Source organism: Palaemon carinicauda, chromosome 28 (genome assembly GCF_036898095.1).
Source record: "Palaemon carinicauda isolate YSFRI2023 chromosome 28, ASM3689809v2, whole genome shotgun sequence".
Classification (NCBI taxonomy): Eukaryota; Metazoa; Arthropoda; class Malacostraca; order Decapoda; family Palaemonidae; genus Palaemon; species Palaemon carinicauda.
In genome coordinates this window covers 34,350,304-34,370,023 of record NC_090752.1, presented here as the reverse complement: position 1 = coordinate 34,370,023, position 19,720 = coordinate 34,350,304, and the positions used below count along the sequence as shown (strand labels likewise).

The following is a 19,720-nucleotide window of genomic DNA, read 5'->3' as shown; positions in this document are numbered from 1 at the left end:
AGAGGTGGGTGAAGGCTCAGGAGTGCCAGAAAGCAACCATTTCATAAAGTACGCAAATTGAGAAAATAACTAACCACTTTTGTTGGCCCATGCTTGTCCAGCACCAGCCATTAACTGAGAATTAAGTGCATTGAAAAAGTCAGGGGAGTCTTCTCCAACAACATTCTGAATACGGGCTTTGTGCTCAGCTTTCTTTACCTCCAGCCAACCCAAGGTAGAACATAACAGACACAGGGTTTTACCCGTGCCCGTAGGTGACTCTAAGATACCATTTTCTCCCTGAAAAAATCAATGCATGTATGAATAGCCGTTAAAACAATATTGTACAGTATTCCTCCTTGCAAGTATATTCATGTTAACTGGTTTGACAACATTTTGGGATTTTCCCTCCAAAAAAAACATTAATAAAAAAAATTTGTTCCTGTGCATACCAATACAGCAAGACTTTGAAGAGACCTCCCCCTGCCAGCCACTACTAAAAATAAGGAAGCAGAAAGGTGTTGCACATTCTACTAAAATACAATAAAATTGCACATTTTACTAGAAATACAATTAAAATAACAAATTTGGATATAATTTGTATCTCTCCTAACGATACAAACCTTTAGCTTTTTATTAGGGGTATTACTTTTGGCGAAGCCGAAAGGACAATCCATTAAAATTTAGCAAGGGTTAACTACCCATCCTGCTAGTTAGCAGGGGGGTAGGGAGGGGTAGTTCACTACCCCTTTCACTTATACACCTATGATAAAGCTCACTTTGCTTGGATGTAGGACTTCAACGGGGATGGGGGTCGGCAGGTAAGTTTGTATATACAGAATAGCTAAAGGTTTGTATTGTTAAGAAAAATGCAAATTATCCACAAATTTGTCATTTGTTCCATGAATGGAATACAAACTACTCAATTTACTATTGGTGACTCACCCATTAGGAGGGTGGACGTCCCTGCCAAACTGGCTTTTTGGCTACCCGGGGGCTCCTTACTTTGAATAGATATGTACCAAAAACAAGGAGTCTCTACACCTCGCTAAACCTTGCTATGCAAGGTCCGCGGCCTACGCAAGCTGTGTGTCGAGATAAGCAGTGTGACTGTCAAGGTAAAGTTATTCCAAGTCTTAGTAGGAAAAACTGTTGTAACCAAGACTTCCCAATACCAACTCGCCAGGGGAAGGGGACGTAAGAGTATTGAAACAATACTAAGTACACAAGGAAGCATGGTTTACCTGCAGTGGTTTGAGGTCAGCTTGTGCAGAGAACCCAGGCTGCTGCTTTCCCCCCAAGAGAGGGGAGGATAAAGAAAAGAATAAGAGCCAGTCATACCTTTTCATTCATGCAGGCTAAAAAGGGTAACAGTGCCCTCAACCTTTTCCTACTTGTCCAATAAAGAGCTTGAGGTATCAAGCCTCCTGTGGGTCATGTCTTGCAGGTAGTGGGCTATGAACATAGTTTGACATTTCCACACCCCACCCTGTAGAACCTGCATCATTGAAAAGTTTCTTTTGAAGGCGAGGGACGTAGCTACGCCCCTAACATCATGGACTTTGGGCAAAATGAAGGAGGAGGCTCTGGGGCAACGTGAAGAAGGATCTGGATTCAGGACATGGTCTATGACATTGCAAATCCAAGCAGAGATGGTATTCTTGGCGATCCTCCTGTTGTTCCTCCCTGTGCTGACGAAAAGTGAAGGCACATGGGGATGGGCTGCTGCTGTTCTTTTGAGGTAAAGCCTCAAAATCCTTACTCGACAGAGTAAGAGATGATCAGGGTCGTTTGTTATAGAGTGGATGGAAACTAGAAATCTGGGGGAAGTCGAATCTGGGATCTACACGCCCCTATTCTGAGTCTTAGCAAAAAACTCAGGGCGGAGCTGAATGTTACCTCTCCCCCTCCCCTTGAATGGGCGATGTCGTACGAGAGACCACGAAGTTTGCCGGTTCGTTTGGCCAAAGCCAAAGCAAGCAGGAACGTCTTCAAGGTCAGGTGGCGATCTGTTGCCTGACGTAATGGTTCGTAGGGACCAGAGAACTCTGAACCATGTTTCATGGGGGAGGTCTCACTTCCAGCTGAGGACAGGTAAGTTCGTAACTACATATGAGTAAGGAAAGTTCTAGCAATGAGGAAATGTCCATTCCATTCAATCTAAGGGCGAGGCTTATGGCTGAGCGATAGCCTTTTACCGCCGAGACTGAACACAAATACACAAAGAACTCCACTATTGCTGGAATAGTGGCAACGAGAAGAGAGATACCCCTTCCACGACACCAAGCACAGAAGGCCTTCCACTTTGCCTGGTCTGTTGATGACCTCCGCAGGTATCCAGAAATCCTGTTCGCAACTTGTTGGAAAAATCCTTTCTGAGTGAGGAGATGCTGGATAGTCTCCAGGCGTGAAGTTGGAGCGAAACTACGGCTTTGGGGAAGATGTTGGCATGGGTTTGTCCGAGTAGATCGTGTCGTGGAGGGAGTTCTTTTGGAGACTCCATCAGGAGTTGAAGAATATCCGCAAACCATTCCAAATGAACCCATAGCATAGCTATGAGGGTCATTGAGAGGTTGACCGATGATCTGGCCTTGTTGAGTACCCTCCTCATTAGACAGAATGGGGAAAAGGCGTAGACATCGATGTTGTCTCAACATTGTTGGAATGCATCTAGCCAGAGAGCCTAGGGGGTCTGGGACTGGGGAGTAATACAACAGGAGCCTGAAGTTCAGGGCCATTGCGAAGAGATCCACTGTCGGAGAACTCCACACAATTAGGACTTTGTTGGCTACTAGATGATCCAAAGACCACTCGGTACTGCTCAGGTTGTCAGTGAGCACTTTCCTCTCGCCTGGAATGAAGCGTGCCGATAGTGGTATCGAGTGAATCTCAGCATCTCTACTGCTAGATGGGATAGGGGCTGCGAAAAAGTACCTCTGCTTGTTGGTGTAAGCCACTACCATGGTGTTGTCGCTAATCACCACCACTGAGTGGACTGCCAGGAACTGATGAAACAAGTGAAGGGCCAGAAAGCAGGTCTTCATCTCTAATAGATTTATATGAAGGTATTTTTCTGACTCTGACCAGAGGCCTTGAGGATATGTGGCGCAGCACGTGAGACCCCCTCCCCCCCTTTCTTTTTTTTTGTTTGAAGCGTCTGAGAACAGCATCATGTCTGGGGGGAGGATGAGAAGATCTACGCCCTTCAGCAGATTCTCATCTGTCACCCACCATTCGAGGTCCGTCTGTTCAGCTGGTCCCATGGGGACTAGGGTGTCTGGGGAGTCGAAAGCTCAATTCCACCTGGACTTGAGCCAGCCCTGGAGGGATCGAATCCTGAGGTGGCCATTGGGTGATGGTTGTGCCAAGGTTGATAGGTGCCCGAGGACACATAGCCATTTCTGGGCTGGAAGTTCTTCTCGTCTGAGAAAAGGTCTTTGACCTTTCTCAGCCTTGCTATCCTGTCCTCTGATGGGAAGGCTTTGTGGAGATTGGTCTCTATAATCATGCCTAGGTATACCAGTCTTTCCGTGGGAAGGAGGTAAGACTTCTCAAGGTTTCCCACGATCCCCAAGGCCTGAGAGAGAGAGAGAGAGAGAGAGAGAGAGAGAGAGAGAGAGAGAGAGAGAGAGAGAAGAGAGAGAGAGAGAGAGAGAGATGTGTGTTGTTTTAAATGTAATAAAAATAAAATTTTTTTATAGGTTATAACACATTGGTGCTTATGTAATATGAACTGTACACTGTAGACGGTTTGAATAAGTTAAGAAATGAGCGGCAGCTAGACGTTAGCTGATCTAATCACAGCCAAAAGTAAAACAAAAAGAAGTCAACAATACTTGATTTTTAAAACACACCCCAAATTTAAAAACAAAAGTACATGCTTTCTTAATGTGCAATTAACTATTTAAAGAGTAGCAATTTTCTAGAATAAAATGATGTTTCCCAAAAAATGATATTTTAATTATAAAATAAATTTTTGAATATACTTACCCAGTGAATATATAGCTGCAACTCTGTTGCTCGACAGACAAAAAACTGTACAAAAAAACTCGCCAGCGATCGCTATACAGGTTGCGGGTGTGCCCATCAGCGCCAACTGTCGGCCAGATACCAAACTCCATGTAAACAAAGACTCAATTTTCTCCTCATCCCACTGCGTCTCTATTGGGGAGGAAGGGAGGGTCGTTTAATTTATATTCACCGGGTAAGTATATTCAAAAATTTATTTTATAATTAAAATATCATTTTTAAATATTTAACTTAGCCGGTGAATATATAGCTGATTCACACCCAGGGTGGTGGGTAGAGACCAGTTAAATATGTTTACATCTTATGAGCTAAGAGTTTTTATTTCATTTTAGAAGTTATCAAAATAACTAAAACAAAATAAATAGGTACCTGGTAAGGAAGTCGACTTAGACGATTACTCTGCCTTATAAATACGTCTTCCTTACGGAGCCTCGCGATCCTCTTAGGATGCTGACAGACCCCTAGGAGCTGAAGTATCAAGGGCTGCAACCCATACAACAGGACCTCATCAAACACCTAATCTGGGCGCTCTCAAGAAATGACTTTGACCACCCGCCAAATCAACCAGGATGCGAAAGGCTTCTTAGCCTTCCGGACAACCCATAAAAAACAACATTTCAAGAGACAAATTAAAAGGATATGGAATTAGGGAATTGTAGTGGTTGAGCCCTCACCCACTACTGCACTCGCTGCTACGAATGGTCCCAGTGTGTAGCAGTTCTCGTAAAGAGACTGGACATCTTTCAAGTAAAATGACGCGAACACTGACTTGCTTCTCCAACAGGTTGCGTCCATTATACTTTGCAGAGATATATTTTGCTTAAAGGCCACGGAAGTTGTTACAGCTCTAACTTCGTGCGTCTTCACCTTAAGCAAAGTTCGGTCTTCCTCACTCAGATGTGAATGAGCTTCTCGTATTAACAATCTGATAAAGTCTGACCAAGCATTCTTTGACATAGGCAAGGATGGTTTCTTAACTGAAAACCATAAAGCTTCAGATTGGCCTCGTAAAGGTTTAGTACGCTTTAAATAGAACTTAAGAGCTCTAACAGGGCATAAGACTCTTTCTAGTTCATTGCCTACGATCTACGATAAGCTGGGAATATCGAAAGATTTAGGCCAAGGCCGAGAAGGCAGCTCATTTTTGGCTAGAAAACCAAGTTGCAGCGAACAAGTGGCTTTTTCCGACGAAAATCCGATGTTCTTGCTGAAGGCATGAATTTCACTGACTCTTTTAGCCGAGGCTAAGCATACCAGGAAAAGTGTCTTAAGAGTGAGATCTTTCAGGGAGGCTGATTGTAACGGCTCCAACCTGTCTGACATGAGGAATCTTAGTACCACGTCTAAATTCCATCCAGGGGTAGCCAAACGACGCTCCTTGGTGGTCTCAAAAGACTTAAGGAGGTCTTGCAGATCTTTATGTTGGAAAGATCTAAGCCTCTATGCCGGAAGACCGATGCCAACATGCTTCTGTAGCCCTTGATAGTGGGAGCTGAAAGGGATCGTCCTTTTCTCAGGTATAAGAGAAAATCAGCTATTTGAGCTACAGAGGTACTGGTCGAGGATACAGAAACTGACTTGCACCAGTCTCGGAAGACTTCCCACTTCGATTGGTAGACTCTAATGGAAGACGCTCTCCTTGCTCTAGCAATCGCACTGGCTGCCTCCTTCGAAAAGCCTCTAGCTCTCGAGAGTCTTTCGATAAGTCTGAAGGCAGTCAGACGAAGAGCGTGGAGGCTTTGGAGTACCTTCTTTACGTGTGGCTGACGTAGAAGGTCTACCCTTAGAGGAAGACTTCTGGGAACGTCTACTAACCATCGAAGTATCTCGGTGAACCATTCTCTCGCGGGCCAGAGGTGAGCAACTAACGTCAACCTTGTCCCTTCGTGAGAGGCGAACTTCTGCAGTACCTTGTTGACAATCTTGAACGGTGGGAATGCGTAGAGATCCAGATGTGACCAATCTAGGAGGAAAGCATCTATATGTATTGCTGCTGGGTCCGGGACTGGAGAGCAATAGATTGGAAGCCTCTTGGTCAGCGAGGTTGCAAAGAGATCTATGGATGGTTTACCCCAAGTGGCCCAAAGTCTCTTGCACACATCCTTGTGGAGGGTCCATTCGGTTGGAATTACTTGCCCTTTCCGACTGAGACAATCTGCTATGACGTTCAAGTCGCCTTGGATGAACCTCGTTACTAGGGAGATGTCTTGACCTTTTGACCAGATGAGCAGGTCCCTTGCGATCTCGTACAACGTCAGTGAGTGGGTACCTCCTTGTTTGAAGATGTACGCCAAGGCCGTGGTGTTGTCCGAGTTTACTTCCACCACTTTGCCTCGAAGGAGATACTCGAAGCTTTTCAAGGCCAGATGAACTGCCAACAGCTCCTTGCAGTTGATATGCATGCTCCTCTGACTCGAGTTCCACAGACCTGAGCATTCCCGACCGTCCAGTGTCGCGCCCCAGCCCAAGTCCGATGCGTCCGAGAAGAGAACGTGGTGGGGAGTCTGAACAGCCAGGGGAAGACCCTCTCTTAGGTTGATATTGTCCTTCCACCAAGTCAGACAAGACTTTATCTTTCCGGAAATCGGGATCGAGACCGCTTCTAGCGTCTTGTCCTTTTTCCAGTGAAAAGCCAGATGGTATTGAAGAGGACGGAGGTGTAGTCTTCCTAGTGATACAAACTGTTCCAGGGATGACAGCGTCCCCACCAGACTCATCCACAGCCTGACTGAGCAGCGTTCCTTCTTCAGCATCTTCTGGATGGATAGCAGGGCTTGATCTATTCTGGGGGCTGATCGTCTTGTTGTTCAGCAACGTCCTCATCAGATAGTTCCTCATCCGAAAACTGATGAGGAAACGGCAACGGAGTGGGCAACGTCTGGCTCGCTGAGTCCGGTCGCACTGGTGCAAGCGTGACGGAGCCGAACGCAACGTCATGGAATCGCTGCACAGTCGGTGAACTGTCAACAACCATGGGTGCGCGAGGAAGCACAGCGTCCACCCGAGACTGTCTAGACCGTCTGGGTTGTGCAGTCAACACCATACCGGGTTGCTGAGGTTGACGCACCGCGTCAAAACAAGTCACCTCTGATGGTTGTTGAACGTCCTGAACGTCAACAACCACCTCCGAGCATCGCTTAACGTCAACGTGCGGCTGGCAACCCACACTGGGTCGCATCGGTGGAGGAACCACCTCAACTGGTAGACGCGAGAAGGTTACCTCAGCGTCAACAGGACGCACAACCGACCGGTTGGAAGGTTGTTGGCCAGAAGGTTCGGCAGCAACCTTCTCCGCATTAAAGTCCTCTATCAAGGACGCAAGCTTGGACTGCATGTCTTGCAGCAAAGCCCATTTAGGGTCTACGGGAGCAGGTGCGGCAACAGACGGGGTTAGCGACTGAGGCGGTACCCGCTTTCCATCCCTGAAAGCCTTGTTTATGCATGACATAATTGTACAGCAAAACTTCAAAGGCTCGAAAACAGCTGTGAAGTTGACCTGTAAAAAACTTGGAGCGTCTCCTGGCCAGGCGCCAGGGAGAGTCTACGAGATTTGAGAAGTCTATCTGGGCAGAGGCAGGAACTCCCAAGCCGAGAACTTCTCTCGTGTCATATCAGACTCTCGCTCTATAAGCCAGTTTAAAAGAAGGGAAAGCAAAGGCTGTATCCCCCAAACTCCTCCTGGTGATAAACCAGTCGCCTAGCAGACGTAAAGCTCTCTAGGAGAGCGAGAGAGCACTAGCTATTAAACAACGGCTTCGAAGTAGCTAGGCCTAGTGTAAGCTCTGACGTTTAGGCGAACGAGGAGCAGCAGTTACAAAAAGATCCGGACAAAGATCCTTAAAAATCAGCATGATCTAATTAAAGTCCATAGAGGGCTAAGCAGCTTTAGGCTCCTCTCCGTCTGACAGAGTCCTCAAGGGAATATCAGTAGGAGGGGGAACAGCAACTTCCTCATCTAAAGGAACCTTGTCCGATAAAAGCTGAGTCTCAAGCAAGGGAGAGACCTACCGTGGTGGCAATGCTTTACAAGCAGAGTCCACACACACTGGTGCATTAGCAGCGGACCAGGACGCAACGTCATGTAACTGCTTGACAGTCTGTGAACTGTCAACAATTGAACTGTCAACAACAACAGGTGCGTGAGGACGCACAGCGTCTACTCGAGACTGCTTTGACTGCCTAGACTGAGCAGTCAAAACAACTCTAGAATGAGGAGGTTGACGCACAGCGTCAAAACAAGTCAACTCCAATTGTTAGCGAACGTCCTGAACGTCAACAGGAGCATCAGCAAGTGGCCTAACGTCCAAATGTGGCTGAAAATCCATTAAGGATCAACGGAAATGGTTGCGGTAAGAGACGAGGGTAACGTCTGTGACTGCAACACTTTGCCAACAAAAAAGACTCTCGGAGTCTGTGTTACGCTTTTGTTAGGCGGCGAGCAGTTTTCCGATGACTGCATAGGGTCAGAGCTGTCCTAATGGCTGCAACCAGGATGCTGGACCTGTCCTGAAAGGACTGACTTTCGCTTAAGGGTCTCGAAACCTTGTTACAGGTTTCTTATGCGAGAAGCCTTCGGATGACGAGGAGAAAAACGTCTCTCTCGCCTTATGGTAGGGGAGATCTTGGTAAGATACACCCGATACCATAGAGGGAAACGTCTGTTCGCTGATCAAGGCCTCTCGAACCCATAAGTCGTACGACATTACTTCTCCCCTGGGCTTGGGAGCTTGCAAGAGGTCCCGGACTAGGTGAACGATAGGCACGAACAGACGAACCCTCGGACGCAACACTGTAACACTTTGCGTAATATCACTTTATCACTACGATTTTCTGTTTTGCACTTATTTCACTGAAATCAAAACTTTTACTGATTTCTACCTGAAGCACGCAATTCTACCCTCATCAAAAGGTAGTAAAATGCGAAATCAGGCGTATAATGCAAGCACATTAATACCAGCAAAAAAACAGAAAACATCTTTTAAGATAAAAAAAAAAATTCAGTGGTTGGGGAAGAGAATAAACACTAGTTCATTCAAAACTACGTTTTCAATCTCTCACCGTACATTGCCTGGGGACGAGAATAAAACTAAAAACGTTTTATCCTTTCTCCCCGTACAGAGACTAGGGACGAGAGTAACTCGAGAACAACGTTACCCGCTTGAACGGAACGTTTTCTCTCCTCTCTCTCCCTCCGTCTCTATCTCTTCCTCTCTTGATTTCGCACCTAAGAGAAGAGCCCAATTACGTTTCGTCAAAAAAACATGTTATTTGACCAAAGGAAAAAACTGAAAGGTTTTTCAATTAAAAAGTTCCTTTAAAATAGAATTTAAAACATTTAAGCTTTGAAAGAAGAATGAACAAAACGTCAGAATCGATTTACTCTTTCTGCAAAGTGAAACCGTGATACACTCTCTCTCTATCGTAACGATAGAGCGCAAACTGCGTAGCATAAATAAACTAAACGTTAGTTCATCTTTGAAAACAGTACGAAGACTATTCAAAGAAAATCTTTCATAAAATATCTATTAAAAATATTCATTTAAAAAGTTTTAAATCCTTAGCCCTTTAAAAGCTATTTACGATTTAAAGGGCTCAACGTTGATTAACTTCGGTTTCCAAGTTAGGACCGCCTACTCTCAGGAAAGGTCGCATATAAACAAAACATTAAAATTTATTTTTTATGTTTATTATAAATGGAAAGTTAATCGAAGAGGAAAATCTATAATTAATTTATAACGTGATAAGATAATTACTAAAAGCCTAAACACACTTCCGTCTAAGGCCATTTAAAAGTCAAAGAAAGTCCATACTCTCTTTGTCACCAAAATTAAATCTATCCAAAACGAGTTCAAGATTTAAGATGAAGATAAAACACCTGCACTGCGAAAGCTCAAACCAGAATATAGTACTTCACCAAAGATGATGGGAAAAACTCCAGGTTTCAACAGTGAGTAAAGTACGTCTTGTCGGACACCGTCGACAGAGAGAAAATTGAGTCTTTGTTTACATGGAGTTTGGTATCTGGCCGACAGTTGGCGCTGATGGGCACACCCGCAACCTGTATAGCGATCGCTGGCGAGTTTTTTTGTACAGTTTTTTGTCTGTCGAGCAACAGAGTTGCAGCTATATATTCACCGGCTAAGTTAAATATTTAAAAATAGTGGTTTGCTGATGAAATCGGATGCCGTATTTTTAGCAACGATTGAAATGGATGTAAACTCGGCATAATTTTTTTCATTTCGTATTTAATTGACACTAAGAAAACTAATCTTAGTTTCTTCATCTATATGTAAGTATTGTATAACACGAAGAGAGAGAGAGAGAGAGAGAGAGAGAGAGAGAGAGAGCTGTTGTAATTGAATGCCGTGTTTTTGTTTCGTGAGAATTTCATCGCCACGACTATAACAACAACATACTGTACTGAACTTTACAGTATTATACAGACTACTGTAATATGATAAAGTAAAATATTTGTAATAACCTATTTCATATGAAATGGGGCTATTTTTTGGTTTAAAATTTACATTTACGTACGTAAAACAACTCTCTCTCTCTCTCTCTCTCTCTCTCTCTCTCTCTCTCTCTCTCTCTCTCTCTCTCTCGTAAATTGTTTTCCTGCTTTGCTACGTATGTATGATTTTATATAGATACGGTAAATAATATTTGTAATATCATATTTTCTAAAAGCTTTTACTGTAATATCATTATTTATCACTTTCATCATGGGCGTTAAATGCCTTCATTTGTTTTACTGAGCGTACTTTATTACGCCGTCGTTTCAGGCGGCGTCATAATGAAAAACATTTCATTTGGAAATCCTAAGAAAAATTAAGTAAAACATTGGTAATAACAAAATCAACATACTGTACTGAATAATCAATGTAATCGATGCAAAAACTAACCTATACACAGATGTGTAAATGCGTTTGTTTCTTCATTATGATCAGAGATAAACGTAAACAAAACATGGGTTGCCATTTTTTATCGGGCTTTTTGGCGTTTAGGAAACGCATGATATAAAATCGCCTTTAATATTTGTGCCTGTTTTAGTTTAGGGTACTGTAGTACATGCATTCAGTGTTCTGTACATTAAAGGGTAGTTTGTTAACAGTACTACGTACAAGGGAAGGTTTTAAAAGTCTGAATATACATGTTAAATAAATAGGTAAATATGGTGTCACTACTTCGCGGATTTTCACCTATCGCGGCCGGGTCTGGAACCTATCTACCGCGATAAACGAGGGTTCACTGTACGCGTCCTTTAGGTCAAGTGTGCACAAGAAGTCTTGTAGTCTTACTGCTAGTCTGACCGTGTCCGCCATCTCCATGCTGAACGGAATTTGTTTGACAAACTCGTTCAGAGATGAGAGGTCGATGACTGGTCTCCAGGTCTCCAGATGCCTTCTTTACAAGAAAGTCAACAGAAGAAGCCTGGGGACTCGTCGAGGACCTCCTAGAGAGTGCCCTTCTTCAACATGGTCTGCACTTCTGCTCGGAGGGCTATCCCTTTTTCTGATCACATTGCAAAGGAGTCTACCGACACCCGGATTCCTGATCAGGGGAGGGAAAGATGACGTGAACGGGACGCGATATCCTGAAAGAATTACAGAGACTGTCCAGGGATCGGCCCAAGTTCCTTCCAACTGTCCCAGCAACTTTACAGGCATGCCCCCATTGGCGGACAAGAGGGGGAATACCTATCCAAGCATTTGCGGCTGCATCCGTTCCTAAGATATTTTCCTCCCCTGAGGACTTTGTGCCTTTCTTGTCCTTGGTCAGAAAGGGCTTCTTAGACATATTATGCTTCTCTGTCGTCTGGCTCGTTGACGTCTTGGCTGGATGAGACTGCTGAGGAGCTGGAGATTTGTAGTGCCTGGATGTTAAGGTCCTATGGAGGCAGAGGTCCAGGTGATACTTCCTCCATCTCTCTGCAGCCTGTTCCACGCTCTTCGGCTCAAATAAGGAGGATCCCTTTAGAGAGGAGTTCCTGAGCCTAGTGATCTCGGCATTAGGGACCTGCTGATGGAACCTCTCAGACACTGCATTTCAACGTTTCAGGATGGTTATTTGCCCAAAAGTTCAAGACTTGGTGGGCAAGAAACTCCATGGTGCGAGAACCTAAGAGGAGGAAGGTTTCCATAGCCTTCCTAGTAGTGTACTTTCTTTGGAAAAATCCTCTGTCCATACTAGGATTTCCTGGGCCCCCAACCAAAGCTCAAGCCACGAAGAAGCCCGCATGGCATACTTCTAACCTTCTCCTGATTGAAGATCTCTACTGCCGAGAAAGCGGCCTGATGGTTGGAGTTTCTCTATAGAAACCCCCTTGGTTAGCCCTTCCAGAGAGTGGTGGAGTGAAAAAACTGGTCAAAGCTTGTCCAAGACCTCAAAGTATCTCCTCTGCTGGACGCGAGGAGGTGGGAAGAGCTTGGTAGAAGAGCCCAAACGATGAGGAGGAGGAGAAGTCAGAGAGCTGTTGGGAGATCTCAGCCCGAGCACTCTTCAGCCCCTGGGACCAGGGCTAAACTGCACTGGCCTTTGAGGGCTTCTGAGTGCCAAAGACATAATCTAGGGCAGAGCGTTGGTAAGCGCCGGCCTCCTGGAAAGCTGGAAAATGCTGATACTTTGAAGAGCGTTGATGAGCTGGGGAGCGCTGGCGTGCCTGAGAATGCTGGTGCACAGGAGAGCGCTGACGCACTGTAGAGCGTTGGCGCGCTGACGTGCTAATGAGCGCTGGCATGTAGGCGATCGCTGGTGCGCAGCTGGAGCACGATTCGTTGGCACGTACATGCGCTGACGGACAGGAGAGTGTTGCGCAGGGACCTGGGTGGCTGGCGAACGACGCGTTGGTTGTTGACAAAGCATTGGTGACAATCGCGTATGAGGATGAAGTGTAGTAGGCTGACGCCCAGGTGAATGACGCATGGTTACATGGCGAGCAGGCTGATGTATTACTGGAGGAGACAGGAATGGAGACCGCAAGTCAGGAGGACGGCAAGTCACAGAAGATCGGCGAGAAGGGATGTCCTTTGGAAGGACGGGCATCCACCAAAGGGGATCGAGCAAGACTAGCGACAGCGTCGTGGGAAGAAGGTCCAGGTGCAGGTGAAGTTCGAGGGCCAAAAGACGACTGATGAGGAGGCTTCACAACGTTGACGAAGCTGAAGAGCCAAAGAGGTGTTTCTTGGTGAAGGTGCACGTCTAAGGCAAAGAGGAGGGCGAGCACGACGAGAAAGACGTCCACGATGACGCCCTCTGGGAGTAGGTGGGTCAGCAAGCTGACCTTCAGCAGCAGCAGTCCTCCGAAGAGGAGTTTCTATGTGTGAACTCCCCTGAGGGGGAGAAACACTCGCGGGGGGGGGGTGGGGGGGGGGGGGGCACTCTTAAGTAACGGCGGAAGAATTCGAAGGGGCAGAGGCGTCGGCAGGATGGGTAGCGGACGATGCCTTTGACACAATGACGTCGACACAAGCAAGAAGATCCACCTCTGATGTCGACGAGGGCTGCACACTAGCACCATGGCAAAGGAGCTGCAGCTGGTTATTCTTAGAGGGCGGACCCGGTAACCCCAAGGATGACCACACCTGTAAGAAGGGAGAAAGAGTCATGGATTCCCTAAGGGGTAGAGGTAGGGCCGCTTCACTATGGAAAGCGACACGGTCTCTCGAGGACCGAGGTTGACCATTTGTTAAAGGGCCTGCGCTACTACTCATTGGTCGCTTGGAAGAGACCAAACGAGCAGGAGCTTCGGAGGAAAGTCAGGAAAAGGAAGAAGAAGCACGTTTAGACTTCTGCCGTCGCCCAAACTTTTCCTACTGGGAGGCAGACCACTCCCGACACTCAATACACTTATTATCACTATCACACTATTTACCTCTGCAGAAAGGGCAAAGGCTGAGATGATCGGTGTCCTCAGCAGACATGAAAGTGCCACAGGGGCGGCCCTCACGTCCAGGGCAAGTATGCTTGGTCGGCATTAGTTAAGGCATACTAATAAAAAGAAAGAGCACAAAAAGCATTAATGGCAGTCCAAAAATTTGGTGAGGATTAAGAGCGGCAACGACCTTTCACCATCCATGCCAAAAGCAAAGTGAGCTCAATCACAGGTGTGAGAGTGAGAGGGGTAGCAAGCTACCCGCCCCTAACCCCCGCTAACTGGCAGGATGGGTAGTTAACTCTCGCTAATTTTAAAAGCTCATCCTTTCAGCTTCGCCCAAAATAATACCCCTAATAAATGGCATAGGTCTGTATTCCAGTTATGGAACAACTGCACATTTTACTTGGATACAATTAAATTGCACATTTTACAAGAATACGATTAAATTACACATTTTACTAGCATACAGTTAAATTGCGCATCTTACTTGAATAAAATTGAATTATCTATAACTTTCAAATTTGAAGTAAAACCATAAACTGTGTTTTGGAAAAGATGAGCAGATATGAGTAAAAGGCAAAAGGGTATCATCATATTGAAGATTTAAACAGAAAAAATATTATACTGTGCACCTGAGATGAGGGGTATACTGCATATGAGTATTCCTTAAATCCATGAAATAAGGTAAAGTATCAGGATTCACAAACTACATTAAGAATACCATACCACCAAGTTCAAACTCCCAAATATATATAATTACATTTTGTTTTTATAAAAATTTTGGCAAATAAGAAATCCTAACAATAAACACCAAACATGACAAATTCGTAGATAATTTGTATTTTTCCTAACTATACAAACCTTAGCTATTTATTACGGGTATTACTTTTGGCGTAGCTGAAATGACGAGCCATTAATTTTTAACGAGGGTTTACTACCCCAATCGCTAGTTAGCGGGGGTAGGGGAGGGTAGCTTGCTAACCCACACCCCTCTCACACACCTGTGCTTGAGCTCACTTTGCTTGTAGGTAGGACTTCAAGGGGGATAGGGCTGGCGGGCAAGTTTAGTTAAATAGCTAAGGTTTGTATAGTTAGGAAAAATGTTATTTTCATTAGTAAAATAAATTTTTGAATATACTTACCCGATAATCATGTAGCTGTCAACTCCGTTGCCCGACAGAATTCTACGGACGGGATACGCCAGCGATCGCTATACAAGAGGGGGGTGTACTCACCAGCGCCATCTGTGGTCAGGTACTCCAGTACTTCTTGACAACACCACCTCAATTTTTTCCTCGGTCCACTGGTTCTCTATGGGGAGGAAGGGTGGGTCAATTAAATCATGATTATCGGGTAAGTATATTCAAAAATTTATTTTACTAATGAAAATAACATTTTTCAATATTAATCTTACCCGATAATCATGTAGCTGATTCACACCCAGGGAGGTGGGTGAAAACCAGTGTACATGTTAATCAAGAAGCTAAGTATCCCGTATTTCATATTATCAGTTATTTAAAATAACAATGAAATTATAAGTACCTGGTAAGGAAGTCGACTTGAACCATTACTCTGCCTTTAATAAGTTCGTCTTCCTTACTGAGCGCAGCGTTCCTCTTAGGAGGCTGAACAACTCTAAGGTGCTGAAGTATAAAGGGTTGCAACCCATACTAAAGGACCTCTACACAACCTCTAACCTAGGCGCTTCTCAAGAAAGAATTGACCACCCGCCAAATCAACTAGGATGCGGAAGGCTTCTTAGCCTACCGTAACAACCCAAAAACAACAATAAAAGCATTCAAGAGAAAGGTTAAAAAAGGTTATGGGATTAAGGGAATGTAGTGGCTGAGCCCTCACCTACTACTGCACTCGCTGCTACGAATGGTCCCAGGGTGTAGCAGTTCTCGTAAAGAGACTGGACATCTTTGAGATAGAATGATGCAAACACTGACTTGCTCCTCCAATAGGTTGCATCCATAATACTCTGCAGAGAACGGTTCTGTTTGAAGGCCAACGAAGTAGCCACAGCTCTCACTTCGTGTGTCCTTACCTTCAGCAAAGCAAGGTCTTCATCCTTCATGTGAGAATGAGCTTCTCTAATCAGAAGCCTTATGTAATACGAAACTGCGTTCTTGGACATAGGCATCGAAGGTTTCTTAATGGCACACCATAAGGCCTCTGATTGTCCTCGTATAGGTTTTGACCTTTTAAGATAGTACTTTAGAGCTCTGACAGGGCAAAGAACTCTCTCTAGCTCGTTACCCACCATGTTGGAAAGGCTAGGAATTTCGAACGACCTAGGCCAAGGACGTGAAGGAAGTTCATTTTTTGCCAAAAACCCGAGCTGTAAGGAACATGTAGCTGTTTCGGATGTGAATCCTATGTTCCTGCTGAAGGCGTGAACCTCACTAACTCTTTTGGCTGTAGCAAGGCAGACGAGGAAAAGAGTTTTGAGAGTAAGGTCTTTGAAAGAGGCTGACTGGAGAGGTTCAAATCTAGGAGACATAAGGAACCTTAAGACTAAGTCTAGATTCCAGCCTGGAGTGGACAAGCGACGTTCTTTAGAGGTCTCGAAAGACTTAAGGATGTCCTGTAGATCTTTGTTGGAGGAAAGATCCAAGCCTCTGTGGCGGAAAACTGTTGCCAACATACTTCTGTACCCTTTTATCGTAGGAGCCGAAAGAGATCTAACATTCCTAAGATGCAACAGGAAGTCAGCAACTTGGGTTACAGAGGTACTGGTAGAGGAAACTGCATTGGCTCTGCACCAGCTTCGGAAGACTTCCCACTTGGATTGATAGACTCTGCGAGTGGATATCCTCCTTGCTCTGGCAATCGCTCTGGCTGCCTCCTTCGAAAAGCCTCTAGCTCTAGAGAGTCTTTCGATAGTCTGAAGGCAGTCAGACGAAGAGCGTGGAGGCTTGGGTGTACCTTCTTTGCGTGAGGTTGACGTAGAAGGTCCACTCTTAGAGGGAGAGTCCTGGGAACGTCGACCAGCCATTGCAGTACCTCTGTGAACCATTCTCTTGCAGGCCAAAGGGGAGCAACCAACGTCAGCCGTGTCCCTTCGTGAGAGACGAACTTCTGAATAACTCTGTTGATGATCTTGAACGGCGGGAATGCATATAGATCGAGGTGGGACCAATCCAGCAGAAAAGCATCCACGTGAACTGCTGCCGGGTCTGGGAAACAGTACAATGGGAGCCTCTTGGTCATCGAGGTAGCGAACAGATCTATCGTTGGCTGACCCCACAAGGCCCAAAGCCTGTTGCACACGTTCTTGTGAAGGGTCCATTCTGTGGGGATGACTTGACCCTTCCTGCTGAGGCGATCTGCCGAGACATTCATATTGCCTTGAATGAATCTCGTTACCAGCGTGAGGTTTCGACTTCTTGACCAAATGAGGAGGTCCCTTGCTATCTCGTACAGCTTCCTCGAATGAGTCCCTCCCTGCTTGGAGATGTACGCCAAGGCTGTGGTGTTGTCGGAGTTCACCTCCACCACCTTGCTTAGCAGGAGGGACTTGAAGTTCATTAAGGCCAGATGTACTGCCAACAACTCCTTGCAATTGATGTGAAGCGTTTCCTGTTCCTTGTTCCATGTTCCCGAGCATTCCTGTCCGTCCAAGGTCGCGCCCCAGCCCGAGTCTGATGCGTCCGAATAGAGATGAAGATTGGGGGTCTGAACAGCTAACGAGAGACCCTCCTTGAGAAGGATGTTGCTCTTCCACCACATGAGAGTGGTCTTCATCTCTTTGGTAACAGGAATAGAGACCGCTTCGAGCGTCATATTCTTGTCCCAGTGAGCTGCTAGATGGTATTGAAGGGGGCGGAGGTGGAGTCTCCCTAACTCGGTGAACAGGGCTAACGATGACAGGGTCCCTGTTAGACTCATCCACTGTCTCACCGAGCATCTGTTCCTCTTCAGCATGCTCAGGATGCACTCTAGGGCTTGGTTGATTCTTGGGGCCGACGGAAAAGCCCGAAAAGCTTGACTCCGAATCTCCATTCCCAGGTAAACGATGGTTTGGGAAGGAATAAGCTGGGACTTCTCTAAGTTGACCAAAAGACCCAGTTCCTTGGTCAAGTCCAAAGTCCATCTGAGACTCTCCAGACAGCGACGACTTGTGGGGGCTCTTAAAAGCCAGTCGTCTAAATAAAGGGAGGCTCTGATGTCCGCCAAGTGGAGGAATTTGGCAATATTCCTCATCAGTCGCGTAAACACCATAGGTGCCGTGCTTAGGCCAAAACACAGGGCTTGGAATTGGTACACAACCTTTCCAAAAACGAATCTCAGAAAAGGTTGGGAGTCTGGATGAATGGGGACGTGAAAGTAGGCGTCTTTCAGATCCAACGAGACCATCCAGTCCTCCTGCCTGACCGCTGCTAGGACCGACTTCGTCGTCTCCATAGTGAACGTCTGCTTGGTGACATAAGCATTGAGCGCACTGACGTCCAGCACCGGTCTCCAACCTCCTGTCTTCTTGGCCACCAGGAAGAGACGGTTGTAAAAGCCCGGGGATTGATGATCCCGGACTATCACCACTGCCTCCTTCTGTAACAGGAGCGACACCTCTTGATGTAACGCTAGCCTCTTGTCCTTTTCCTTGTAGTTGGGAGAGAGGTTGATGGGAGAAGTGGTCAGAGGGGGATTGCGGCAGAATGGGATCCTGTAACCCTCCCTTAGCCACTTGACAGACTGGGCGTCTGCACCTCTTCTTTCCCAAGCTTGCCAGAAGGTCTTGAGTCTGGCTCCTACGGCTGTCTGGAGAGGAGGAGAGTCAATGTTTGCTTTTCGAAGACTTGGTACCTTTCTTGGACCTGCCCCTGTGACCGTCTGGGCGGGTACTTCCTCGGCTGGGGGCTCTGCCACGAAAGGCGGAATAAATCTGGTAGCAGGAGTATCAGCCACTGGGGTGCGGTAAGTTCTTGGTACTGAAGGTGCAACCTTAGCCTTCCGTGCTGAAGAGGCCACGAGGTCATGCGTATCCTTCTGTATAAGAGCCGCAGACATTTCCTTGATAAGATCCTCAGGAAACAGGAACTTAGAAAGAGGAGCAAAAAGTAACTGTGACCTTTGGCAAGAGGTGATACCAGTGGAAAGGAAGGAGCAAAGTTGTTCCCTTTTCTTGAGGACTCCCGATACAAACATAGAGGCAAGTTCGCCGGAACCATCGCGAATTGCTTTGTCCATACAGGACATAATCAGCATGGCCGAGTCTTTGTCAGAAGGGGCAGTCTTCTTGCTCAAGGCCCCCAGGCACCAATCGAGGAAATTAAAAATTTCAAAGGCGCGAAAGACTCCCTTTAAGAAGTGGTCCAGGTCAGAAAAGGTCCAGCAGACCTTAGAGCGTCTCATAGCCGACCTTCGTGGAGAGTCAACCAAACTTGAGAAGTCAGCCTGGGCAGAGGCAGGGACCCCCAAGCCTGGTTCCTCTCCCGTGGCATACCAGACGCCCGCCTTAGAAGCCAGCTTAGGAGGCGGAAACATAAAAGACGTCTTTCCCAGTTGCTGCTTGGACTGCAACCAATCCCCTAACATTCTCAAAGCTCTCTTTGACGATCTGGCGAAGACAAGCTTAGTGTAGGCAGACTTAACAGGTTGCATGCCTAGAGAGAACTCGGATGGAGGAGAACGAGGGGTAGCAGAAACAAAGTGTTCAGGGTATAACTCTCTGAAAAGAGTAAGGACCTTGCGAAAGTCAATGGAGGGTGGCAATGACTTGGGTTCCTCCACATCAGATGAAGGATTATCCAGGTGAGCCGCTTCATCCTCAGAAACCTCATCACCTGAGTGTTGAGAAGCGAGAGGTAACGATAAAGCAGTATGCTGAATGGC

The 19,720-nt window shown here is 46.1% G+C and overlaps 1 protein-coding gene across 1 annotated transcript in view; it reads right to left on the bottom strand.

Moving 5' to 3' along the window:
• Positions 1–19,720, bottom strand: part of Rtel1 (Regulator of telomere elongation helicase 1) — a 265,901-nt gene that overhangs the window by 223,074 nt on the left and 23,107 nt on the right. Inside the window, exon 3 of the mRNA XM_068351830.1 lies at positions 75–279. Within this exon, the coding sequence (XP_068207931.1) occupies positions 75–279 (205 nt within the window). The remainder of the gene's footprint in view (positions 1–74; positions 280–19,720) is intronic.